The 13,332-nt window shown below is 48.0% G+C and overlaps 1 protein-coding gene across 1 annotated transcript in view; it reads right to left on the bottom strand.

The window, feature by feature from the left end:
* The window catches only part of OPRL1 (opioid related nociceptin receptor 1), an 82,041-nt gene that overhangs the window by 61,645 nt on the left and 7,064 nt on the right, over positions 1-13,332 (bottom strand). Inside the window, exon 2 of the mRNA XM_040330336.1 lies at positions 1,434-1,646. Within this exon, the coding sequence (XP_040186270.1) occupies positions 1,434-1,646 (213 nt within the window). The remainder of the gene's footprint in view (positions 1-1,433; positions 1,647-13,332) is intronic.

The following is a 13,332-nucleotide window of genomic DNA, read 5'->3' as shown; positions in this document are numbered from 1 at the left end:
GTACAGCCCTATTCGCAAACGACTTACGCAAACGACGTAAAAATGTCAAAATTCAACGCGGGAACGGCGTCCATACTTAACATTGCGTACGCCTCATAAAAGCAGGAGCAACCTTACGCCGAAAAAGCCTAACGTAAACGACGTAACAAAAAACGGGCGTACGTACGTTTGTGAATCGGCGTATCTACCTAATTAGCATATTCCTCACGTAAATCAACGGAAGCGCCACCTAGCGGCCAGCGTAAATATGCAGCCTAAGATACGACGGTGTAAGACACTTACGCCAGTCGGATCTTAGGGAAATCTATGCGTAACTAATTCTCTGAATCAGGCGCATAGATACGACGCCGCAACTCAGAGATACGACGGCGTATCTCCTACCTGAATCCAGCCCATAGCTTCTACAAAATAGGGCAGGGATATGCAATTAGCGGACCTCCAGATGTTGCAAAACTACAATTCCCATCATGTCTCTGCCTTTGGGTGTCATGCTTGTGGCTGTCAGAGTCTTGCTATGCATCATGGGACTTGTAGATGCGACGGCCCGCACTCAGAGTTACGATATGTATCGGTATGTTTAAGAAACATCTCATGATGGGTAAAAGCAAAGAGCTCCCTCAAGACCTTTGCACCCTTATTTTTGCAAAACATGCTGATGGCGTTGGTTACAGAAGGATTTCTAAACTTCTGAATGTTCCAGTGAGCACTGTTGGGGCCATATTCCTGAAGTGTGGAAATTCATATTTATTTAAATACATGATATTAATTAAAAAGTTGAATATAATACAATTATATATAAAAACATACATACAGTTGAACCTCGGATTACGAGCATAACTCGTTCCAGGAGTATGCTTGTAATCCAAAGTACTCGCATATCAAAGCAAGTTTTCCTATCGAAGTCAATGGAAACGAAAATAATTTGTTAAGCATTGACTTCAATGGGATGCAATACCGAATGCGGCCAGAGGTGGGGGGTGCCAGAGAGCGCCGAAAATGGCTGAAAAGACCCGAGGATACTTCGGCTCGTTTCCTGTGCCCTCGTACCTTAGCCCAAATGAGGTACTGCAGGCCTATTTTCGGCTCTGCTTCTGCGCCCCCGTACCTCAGGCCAAATGAGGTACTGCAGGCCTATTTGGCTTGAATTCTGCTTGTCTTGCGAGTCAACACTCGCAAACCGAGTCAGAATTTTTTTTTAAAAGTTGCTCGCAAATCAAAACGCTCTCAAACCAAGTTACTCTTAAACCGAGGTTCCACTGTACTGTATTTTTTTAAAAGGCTGTCATTTTCGGTTGAATATTTCGGCATCCTGCATTACTAGTTTCACCAAAAAATGTCAATTGGGTGCACCTGTACAGGTAATGCAAGTTAACATTTGAGTACGGGTCCATGTGACTATGGCCAGCTTTAAAGTATACAAACCAGAACCTTACCTGACGATGACATACATGACAGCACAGTTCCCCACAAGCCCCACCACACAGACGATGAGGTACACCACCACTATGGTGACCTGGACACCGAACGGCAGGAAGCGGTCACCGGTGCTGTTGAACAGGCTGTCGTTGAAGCTGCCGTTGAGCAGGAGCTCTCGGAGGAGGTCCACCTGGAAGAATGCATCAGATAAAGGGAGATCCATCTTCTTCCTAGAGGACAGGACAAGACAAAATCAGGCAAGAATTATAAAGGGAACCGGTCATGACAGAAGCAAGGATGCTGCCGCTGTTCACCTCTCTTCTGAGAATGCTACAGGACAAGCATGAGAAGAAGGAATTCTAATTTTCACTTACAGCATGCTTATTCTGGCTTTGTGACCCCCAGAAGCATAAGAGCCAGACACGGCCAAGCAACATACATTTCCAGATGGAGAACAAAAACAGCACCCCCCCATATTTCTCTCATGACAGGGGTCCTTAAACCACTTGAAGACCAGGCCTTTTCTGGCACTTTTTGCTTAAATCTGTTTTTTTGCTAGAATTTTTTTTATAACCCCCGAACAGTATACATTTTTGGCTTAGAAGAGACCCTAGGGAATAAAATACTAGAGATGGTCAGAGAATGCAGACATGATACAAGAGATGGTGAGAGACTCCAGACATGATACAAGAGATGGTCAGAGACTGCAGACATGATACAAGAGATGGTGAGAGACTGCAGACATGATACAAGAGATGGTCAGAGTGTGCAGACATGATACAAGAGATGGTCAGAGACTGCAGACATGATACAAGAGATGGTCAGAGAATGCAGACATGATACAAGAGATGGTCAGAGACTCCAGACATGATACAAGAGATGGTCAGAGAATGCAGACATGATACAAGAGATGGTCAGAGACTGCAGACATGATACAACAGATGGTCAGAGACTGCAGACATGATACAGGAGATGGTCAGAGAATGCAGACATGATACAAGAGATGGTCAGAGACTGCAGATATGATACAAGAGATGGTCAGAGACTGCAGACATGATACAACAGATGGTCAGAGACTGCAGACATGATACAGGAGATGGTCAGAGAATAAAGACATGATAAAAGAGATGGTTAGAGAATGCAGACACAATTCAGGAGATGGTGAGAGACTGCAGACATGGTCAGAGAATGCAGACATGATACAAGAGATGGTCAGAGACTGCAGACATGATACAAGAGATGGTCAGAGAATGCAGACATGATACAAGAGATGGTGAGAGAATGCAGACATGATACAAGAGATGGTCAGAGAAAGCAGACATGATACAGGAGATGGTCAGAGAATGCAGACATGATACAAGAGATGGTCAGAGAATAAAGACATGATACAAAAGATGGTCAGAGAATGCAGACATGAAACAGGAGATGGTCAGAGACTGCAGACATGATACAAGAGATGGTCAGAGACTGCAGACATGATACAAGAGATGGTCAGAGAATGCAGACAGGATACAAGAGATTGTCAGAGAATGCAGACATGATACAGGAGATGGTCAGAGAATAAAGACATGATACAAGAGATGGTTAGAGAATGCAGACATGATACAAGAGATGGTCAGAGAATGCAGACATAATACAAGAGATGGTCAGAGACTGTAGACATGATACAAGAGATGGTCAGAGAATGCAGACATGATACAAGAGATGGTCAGAGAATGCAGACATAATACAAGAGATGATCAGAGAATGCAGACATGATACAAGAGATGGTCAGAGAATGCAGACATGATACAAGAGATGGTCAGAGAATGCAGACATGATACAAGAGATGGTCAGAGAATGCAGACAGGATACAAGAGATGGTCAGAGAATGCAGACATGATACAAGAGATGGTCAGAGACTGCAGACATGATACAAGAGATGGTCAGAGACTGCAGACATGATACAAGAGATGGTCAGAGAATGCAGACATGATACAAGAGATGGTCAGAGAATGCAGACATAATACAAGAGATGGTCAGAGACTGCAGACATGATACAAGAGATGGTCAGAGACTGCAGACATGATACAAGAGATGGTCAGAGAATGCAGACATGATACAATAGATTGTCAGAGACTGCAGACATGATACAGGAGATGATCAGAGAATGCAGACATGATACAGGAGATGGTGAGAGACTGCAGACATGATACAGGAGATGATCAGAGAATGCAGACATGATACAGGAGATGGTGAGAGACTGCAGACATGATACAAGAGATGGTCAGAGAATGCAGACATGATACAGGAGATGGTCAGAGAATAAAGACATGATACAAGAGATAGTCAGAGACTGCAGACATGATACAGGAGATGGTCAGAGAATAAAGACATGATACAAGAGATAGTCAGAGACTGCAGACATGATATTCACCCCCCGAGCTTTCTCTCTCAAATGTAACTCCATCTTTGAATCAGGCTTTCAATGACAGATTATCCATACATTCATCAATACTCCAAAAACACAGAAGACTTCCAGAACAATGTGTTAATTGTATAATTTATTATAAAAATTATATAAACCTAGAAAATCACGCACAGTATAAACTCACCACCATAAAAAAGATAGATCTGTCCTTAAAAACATGGCGGGTGCAGGCAACCCCCATATGAGTCTCCTTACACCACACCAACCAACATAAGTAATCACATATTTTGTCCCTGTACTTCTGGCTTGGTTCACAACTATGCGTGTGGACAACCTGTGCAAAGATTCACGCGTTCCCAACAAGCACAGAAACGCAACAGAAAATGTGTGGGGGTGCCAATAATTCTGAATTGCACCCCACGCATCGGCATCCACGCACATCGCCACACAGGCCAAACAGCGTGGCGCCACTTTTTTCCTGGTGCCGAATATCGATGATACCCCTGCAAGAGTGAGGGGAGGAGCCCCCTACAGTGTGTGGGGGGGTACTAGAGCCGACTGGGTGCTTCAGCATAATATGGCAATAAAAGTAAGAGACGTGGAAGATGGTGGAGTTTTAAGGATTGGCCGTGAAGATGAGGGCAGTGGGAGGGGATGTGCAGAGGTCAGAGCTGTAGAGTGAGGAAAGTAGGATGTCAATGGAGGATGTAGAGGTAAGCAACTGTGGAAAAGGGCTAAACTCTGCACTCTGTATGTAGAGCACCCCTGAATTCTACACCCTGTGTGTAGCGCACACCTGAACTCTGCACTCTGTATGTAGAGCACCCCTGAATTCTACACCCTGTGTGTAGCGCACCCATAAACTCTGCACTCTGTATGCAGCGCACCCCTGAACTTTACACCCTGTTTGTAGCACACCCATGAACTCTGCACTCTGTATGTAGAGCACCCCTGAATTCTACACCCTGGGCCAGATTCAGGTAGATCCGTGCAATATTTGCGTGGGCAAAGGGCAACGATTTTTGCTCTGCGCCCACGCAAATATTTTGAAATGCCCGCGATTCACGGAGCAGTAGCTCCGTAAATTGCGCGGGCGATATGCTAAATAGCCCGGCGTAAGGGCGCCTAATGCAAATGAGACCGCCGGGGGCGGGAATCATTTAAATTAGGCGCGCTCCCGCGCCGAGCGAACAGCGCATGCTCCGTCGGGAAACTTTCCCGACGTGCATTGCGGCAAATGACGTCGCAAGGACGTCATTTGCTTCGAAGTGAACGTGAATGGCGTCCAGCGCCATTCACGAATCACTTACGTAAACGACGTGAAATTTAAATTTCACGAGCGGGAAGGGCGGCTATACTTTAGCATAGGTTGCCCCTGCTATAGCAGGAGCAGCCTTGCGCTAAAGTCGCCGTACGGAAACTCCGTACCTTGCGTGCGCAGGGCCCGCGCAACTTTTGTGAATCGGTGGTAGTATGCAATTTGCATACTATACGCCGATCACAATGGCCGCGCCCCCTAGCGGCCAACGCAAGAATGCAGCCTGAGATATGAAGGCATAAGGAGGCTTATGTCTGTCATATCCTAGGCTGCAGTCCGCGTAGCGATGTTCCTGAATCAGGGGCATTCGCTACGCGGGAGCAAAACAGCTATTGCACCGCGCGCAACCATAGCTTCTTGAATCTGGCCCCCTGTGTGTAGCGCACCCCTGAACTCTGCACTCTGTATGTAGCGCATCACCAAACTCTACACTTTGTATGTAGCGCACCCATGAACTCTATACCCTGTGTGCACCCCTGATTTCTGCACTCTGTGTGTAGAGCACCCCTGAACTCTGCACTCTGTATGTAGCGCATCACCAAACTGTACACTTTGTATGTAGCGCACCCATGAACTCTGTATGTAGCACACCCCTGAACTCTATACCCTGTGTGCACCCCTGATTTCTGCACTCTGTGTGTAGAGCACCCCTGAACTCTGCACTCTGTATGTAGCGCATCACCAAACTCTACACTTTGTATGTAGCGCACCCATGAACTCTGTATGCAGCACACCCCTGAACTCTATACCCTGTGTGCACCCCTGATTTCTGCTCTCTGTGTGTAGTGCATCCCTGAACTCTGCACTCTGTATGTAGAGCACAGCTGAACTCTGCACTATGTATGTAGCACACCCCTGAACTCTATACCCTGTGTGCACCCCTGATTTCTGCACTCTGTGTGTAGTGCTTCCCTGAACTCTGCACTCTGTATGTAGAGCACCCCTGAACTCTGCACTATGTATGTAGCACACTGGTGAACTCTGCACTCTATGTAGAGCACCCCTGAACTCAGCACGATGTACATAGCGCACTGCTGAACTCTGCACTCTGTACATTATGTACCCTTGAACTCTGCACTTTGTGTGTAGTGCATTCCTGAACTCTGCATTCTGTATGTAGAGCACCCCAGAACTCTGCACTCTGTATGTAGAGCACCCCTGAACTCTGCACTATGTATGTAGCACACTGCTGAACTCTGCACTCTATGTAGAGCACCCCTGAACTCAGCACGATGTACATAGCGCACTGCTGAACTCTGCACTCTGTACATTATGTACCCTTGAACTCTGCACTCTGTGTGTAGTGCATTCCTGAACTCTGCACTCTGTATGTAGAGCACCCCAGAACTCTGCACTCTGTACATAGTGCACTCCTGAATTCTGCGCTTCATGTGTAATGCACTCCTAAATTATGCACTATGGACGTAATGCACAACTGGTATTTATTGCCCCTTTAAGACCCTCCCATTATTAGTGAAATTTGGCCACACCTACTATTTGACGCTGCTTGGCGTGTGTGCGTGTGGGGGGAGGAGGGTTGTTTTGTGGGGGGGGGGGTAACACATTGAGTTCCTGTACCTATTCTCTGAGAAAAAAAGCCCTGCAGGTCAGGGACTTCTTTCTCATGAAATGAATGGGCTGCCCTACACACCATGCACAAGAACACGCGCAGTCACGCACGCACCTGTTCACAAACAAAGTCTGGTCTGCTCGATACAGAATAGGTCTAGAACAAGTCTAGAATAAAACAATTAATTTTTCTTTTTCTCCAATCAATAGGCTCAAGGAGTGAGATTGCTGTTGATTGGAGCAGTGTGCAGGGGGTTGTTTTGGATTGGTGCTCCACCACACTAGCAGCAGCCAAGGTCTCCAGAGGTGTGACACTTAGCACTCCGCTCTAATGAAGAACGGCATTTTTTTATCGCATGACTGCGATAAAGACTCACTTAACACCTAGGAAGAGAGAATGTGTAGATGTACTTTGCCCTTGGGGATAGAAACACATAAAAAAAAAATCAAACTGAACCTTTTCTATGTATTCCTTACTCTCATGACAACTGAAAAATGTAAGATTTCCATTTCAACTTGTGTGGTCACCAGAAAAATAAAGGGGTGAATCTGACCAGTGGGACACAGACCACAAAAAACAGGACTAATTCACTTTACATACACTCAGAGGCGTTGCTAGGAGGGTGCGGGGGGTGCGGTTCGCACCGGGTTACACCCGCTAGAGGGGTGACACCATCCCGTTTTTTTTATTTAGCTGACATGCCCAGCCTGCCCTGTGCAATCCCAGCCTGCCCTGTACCACCCTAGCCTGCTCTGTGCCACCCCAGCCTGCCCTGTACCACCCCAGCCTGCCCTGTACCACCCCAAACAGCCCTATACCACCCCAGCCTGCCCTGTACCCCCCCAAACAGCCCTGTACCACCCCAGCCTGCCCTGTACCACCCCAGCCTGCCCTGTGCCACCACAGTCTGCCCTGTACCACACCAGCCTGCCCTGTACCATCCCAAACTTTCCCATGCCACCCCAACTTGCCCTGTGCCACCCTAACTTGCCCTGTACCACCCCAATCTGCCCTATGCCACTATAACTTGCCCTATACCAACCCAACCTGCCCAATGCCACCCTAACTTGCTCTGTACCACCCCAACCTTTGCCATGCCATCCTAACTTGCACTATACCACCCCAACCTGCCCTGTACCACCCTAACTTGCCCTATACCACCCCAACCTTCCCTATGCAACCCTAACTTACCCTATACCACCCCAAACTACCCTATATCACCCCAACATCCCCTATACCACCTTAACCTGTCCTATACCACCCCACTACACCAACCTGCCACTATACCACTCTATACTACCCTAACCTGCCACTATACTGCCCTATACTATCATTTACAGGGGCTGGTTTGGGGTGCGCTGCCTGCTTGGTGCTGGGCAGCCTAGACAGAGGGGGGGTGACACCATGTTTTACCGCACCGGGTGACACCAACCCTAGTAAAGCCACTGCATACACTTCAGTTGCCACAAACTGCTCCAAAAACGATCGTGTGGTGGGCTCCAGAGCATTTTTCACGATGTAAAAAATGGCCATTAAAAATTTCAAACATGCTCTAATTTTTCACGTCGTTTTTAACGTTGCCGTTTTTTTTACGTCGCAAAAAATGGTCGTGTGTGGGCTTTAATGACGTGAAAAAACGCGCATGCTCAGAAGCAAGTTATGAGACGGGAGCGCTCGTTCTGGTAAAACTAGCGTTCGTAATGGAGTAAGCACATTCATCACGCTGTAACAGACTGAAAAGCGCGAATCATCTTTTACTAACACGGAATCAGCTAAAGCAGCCCAAAGGGTGGCGCCATCCGCATTGAACTTCCCCTTTATAGTGCCGTCGTACGTGTTGTACGTCACCGCGCTTTGCTAGAGCATTTTTTTTCACGATCGTTTGTGGGCAAGGCCGTTTTAATGATCGAGTTGAAAAAAACGTAGTTTTTTCTAGACCATTAAAAATGTCATTTTTTACAACCCGAAAAACGGTTGTGTGTACGCGGCATCAGGCTGCATGCACAGAAAAAAAAATGCTGTTCTTGATTAGAGCAGTGTGCTGGGGAAAGTGTCACACCTCTGAAGACTAGGGATGCTCCTGGCGTTTTAGAGTAGCAGTGTGACGCCCCAAGCGGTGTGCGCTGCACCAATCACCAGCACTTTCCCTGAGCGGTGTGCACTGCACCAATCACCAGCATTCTCACTCCCTGAGTGGTGTGCACTGCACCAATCACCACCATTCTCACTCCCTGAGTGGTGTGCACTGCACCAATCACCACCATTCTCACGCCCTGAGTGGTGTGCACTGCTCCTCCAATCACCAGCATTCTCATGCCCTGAGTGGTGTGCACTGCTCCAATCACCAGCATTCTCATGCCCTGAGTGGTGTGCACTGCTCCTCCAATCACCAGCATTCTCATGCCCTGAGTGGTGTGCACTGCTCCAATCGCCAGCATTCTCACGCCCTGAGTGGGGTGCACTGCTCCAATCGCCAGCACTTTCCCTAAGTGGTGTGCACTGCTCCTCCAATCACCAGCACTCTTACTTCCTGAGTGATGTGCACTGCTCCAATCGCCAGCATTCTCATGCCCTGAGTGGTGTGCACTGCTCCTTCAATCACCAGCATTCTCATGCCCTGAGCGGTGTGCACTGCTCCTCCAATCGCCAGCATTCTCATGCCCTGAGTGGTGTGCACTGCTCCTTCAATCACCAGCATTCTCATGCCCTGAGTGGTGTGCACTGCTCCTCCAATCGCCAGCATTCTCATGCCCTGAGCGGTGTGCACTGCTCCTCCAATCGTTAGCATTCTCATGCCCTGAGTGGTGTGCACTGCTCCTCCAATCACCAGCACTCTTACTTCCTGAGTGGTGTGCACTGCTCCTCCAATCACCAGCACTTTCCCTGAGCGGTGTGCACTGCTCCTCCAATCACCAGCATTCTCACTCCCTGAGTGGTGTGCACTGCTCCAATCACCAGCATTCTCACTCCCTGAGTGGTGTGCACTGCTCCAATCACCAGCATTCTCACTCCCTGAGTGGTGTGCACTGCTCCAATCACCAGCATTCTCATGCCCTGAGTGGTGTGCACTGCTCCAATCACCAGCATTCTCACTCCCTGAGTGGTGTGCACTGCTCCTCCAATCACCAGCATTCTCATGCCCTGAGTGGTGTGCACTGCTCCAATCACCAGCATTCTCACGCCCTGAGTGGTGTGCACTGCTCCAATGACCAGAATTCTCATGCCCTGAGTGGTGTGCACTGCTCCTCCAATCACCAGCATTCTCACTCCCTGAGTGGTGTGCACTGCTCCTCCAATCACCAGCATTCTCATGCCCTGAGTGGTGTGCACTGCTCCAATCACCAGCATTCTCACGCCCTGAGTGGTGTGCACTGCTCCAATGACCAGAATTCTCATGCCCTGAGTGGTGTGCACTGCTCCAATGACCAGAATTCTCATGCCCTGAGTGGTGTGCACTGCTCCTCCAATCACCAGCATTCTCATGCCCTGAGTGGTGTGCACTGCTCCAATCACCAGCATTCTCATGCCCTGAGTGGTGTGCACTGCTCCAATCACCAGCATTCTCACTCCCTGAGTGGTGTGCACTGCTCCAATGACCAGAATTCTCATGCCCTGAGTGGTGTGCACTGCTCCTCCAATCACTGACATTTTACACTCAAAGTTTTTTTTTTTGCTGCAGCACTTAGCAATTGAATAAAAAAAAACAAAAAAAAAAACAAAACAAGAGCAGCATATTTATTACTGTACAGCAAATGCAAGCTGACTGCATTACAGCAATCAATACAGAGAGTTCCATTGGTCTCCAAGCCTCAGGAGAGGCACCAGAGAATAATGAGGTGTACCCGCCGGGTCCCGCTCTGCCAGGCAAGCCTCAGGAAGAACACCAGAGAATAATGAGGTGTACCCGCCGGGTCCCGCTCTGCCAGGCAAGCCTCAGGAAGAACACCAGAGAATAATGAGGTGTACCCGCCGGGTCCCGCTCTGCCAGGCAAGCCTCAGAAAGAACACCAGAGAATAATGAGGTGTACCCGCCGGGTCCCGCTCTGCCAGGCAAGCCTCAGGAAGAACACCGGAGAATAATGAGGTGTACCCGCCGGGTCCCGCTCTGCCAGGCAAGCCTCAGGAAGAACACCGGAGAATAATGAGGTGTACCCGCCGGGTCCCGCTCTGCCAGGCAAGCCTCAGGAAGAACACCGGAGAATAATGAGGTGTACCCGCCGGGTCCCGCTCTGCCAGGCAAGCCTCAGGAAGAACACCGGAGAATAATGAGGTGTACCCGCCGGGTCCCGCTCTGCCAGGCAAGCCTCAGGAAGAACACCAGAGAATAATGAGGTGTACCCGCCGGGTCCCGCTCTGCCAGGCAAGCCTCAGGAAGAACACCGGAGAATAATGAGGTGTACCCGCCGGGTCCCGCTCTGCCAGGCAAGCCTCAGGAAGAACACCAGAGAATAATGAGGTGTACCCGCCGGGTCCCGCTCTGCCAGGCAAGCCTCAGGAAGAACACCAGAGAATAATGAGGTGTACCCGCCGGGTCCCGCTCTGCCAGGCACCACCATTGTGTTTCTCCTTCTAGCTGAATGTTTAATGCATTTAGCATAAAGGATGCAATAAACCATCACACCTGGGAAAGCATGGGGCCATAAAATCAACTGTCACTAAGCAGCCGGGAGATCCATTTCCCCCACTCCTATCTTCTAAATCACTTTATTCCCAGAAGGATTAAAGGCCTGCTACAAAGAAAGGACACCCTGTTCATAAACATTTCCATCAAAAACTAGATTAGTAACAAAGAGCACCTGTCATCAGGGCCGCCATCAGGGGGGTACAGGCAGTACACCTGTAAGGGGCCCGGAGGTCCCCAGGGCCCCGGATGGCAACCCCCTTTAAAAAAAAAAAAAAGAAGGGGGTCCGGAGGTCCCCAGGGGCCCGGAGGCCCCCAGATGGCAACCCCCCTTTTTTTATTTATTTTTAAATAAAAAAAATATATTTTTTTTTAATATATTTGTATTTTATTTTTTATTAATGGGTCAATTTTTTTTTTTTCTTTTAGGGGTCCGGAGGTCCCCAAGGTCCCAGATATCCCTTTTTTTTGTAATTTCTTTTTATAAAAAAAAAATATTAAAGGGCCCCAATTTCCCTTTTCTCTCGCTTTTCATCTGTTAAAAATCATTTTCTTATGTCTGTTTGATAAGTGCAAAAATATATTCCTGTTAATCCTGCCAGAAATCTCGGCTGATAACTTCCTGCGCTGGGCATATCTAAAGCCTCGCACACACGATGGGACTTCCATCGGACTTTCCCGTGGATTTTTGTCTGAAGGGCGTGGCCCGTGAACTTGTTCTGCATACAGACGGCAGAACTTTTTCAGCCAACATTCACCAAGTCACGTGGTTTTTCAGCTCTTTACCGCCACCCTTTGGGCAACTTCTGCTATTGTTGTCTAATGTTTAGCATTGGTTCTGAGCATGCGTGTTTGTACTTTGGGCTTTAGTCCGATGGACTTGTGTACACACAATCGGATTATCCTCCATCGGACATTCGTTGTCGGAAAGTTTGAGAGCATTCACAGCAAACATTTGTCCATTGATGGAGCGCACAGGCGTTCGGATTGTCCGACATAACACGTCCGTCAGACCGTTGTTGTCGGAAAGTCCGATCATGTGTATGGGCCATAACAGTGGTTTCTCCGCTGGACTTTAGAACCCCTCCTCCTATGATATAGGGATGAGGAGAGGGGGCGGTATTCTGTGGTTCTGTCCTAGGGTAAAAACGCTGCTGGACAGTTATGCCGCGCACACACGGTTGGAATTTCCGACAGCTAATGTGAGCTTGTTGTCGGAAAATCCGTCCGTGTGTAGGCTCCATCGGACATTTGCTGTCGGAATTTCCGACAACAAAAAATTTGAGAGCTGGTTCTCAAATTTTCCAACAACAAAAGTTGCTGTCGGAAATTCCGACCGTGTGTGGACAATTCAACGCACAAAAATCCTACACATGCTCGGAATCAATTCGATGCATGCTTGGAATCAGTGAACTTCATTTTCCTCTGGATCGCCGTACGTGTTGTACGTCATCGCGTTCTTAATTTCCGACAACATTTGTGTGACCGTGTGTATGCAAGACAAGTTTGAACGAACATCTGTCGGAAAAAAAAAAATCCACGGTTTTGTTGTCAGAATGTCCGATCGTGCGTACGCGGCATGAGTGTTGTTACCTAGGACAGGAAGTTTGTTACTGGCAGGATCACCAGGTGATAAAAACCCTGGTAATATAAAAAAAGTAATGCAGCCACTACATATAAGGACTGGTAAGTTGCAATTTATAAAACATTTTTGCTCTTGGGTTTAGATACTTGTTAACACTCAAAACCCATGCTATCACCTTAAAGTAGAACAACAGCCAAAAACAACAAGATACAAATTAAGAGTCTATTGAATGTCCATTAAAACCAGCTATTTCTGCAATATTCAGCTCCAAATCAGAGATTTGTTCCTCCAAAACGTTTTTACTGCTACTAGACATCCACAGTCTAATGATCAGCATCTTTCAACCTTGGTAATCCCGGACGAGCCCCCATACTGTGACTGGACAGTCCTTGGTAATCCCGGACGAGCCCCC

Source organism: Rana temporaria, chromosome 12, assembly GCF_905171775.1.
Source record: "Rana temporaria chromosome 12, aRanTem1.1, whole genome shotgun sequence".
Classification (NCBI taxonomy): Eukaryota; Metazoa; Chordata; class Amphibia; order Anura; family Ranidae; genus Rana; species Rana temporaria.
This window is presented reverse-complemented; position numbering and strand designations above follow the sequence as displayed.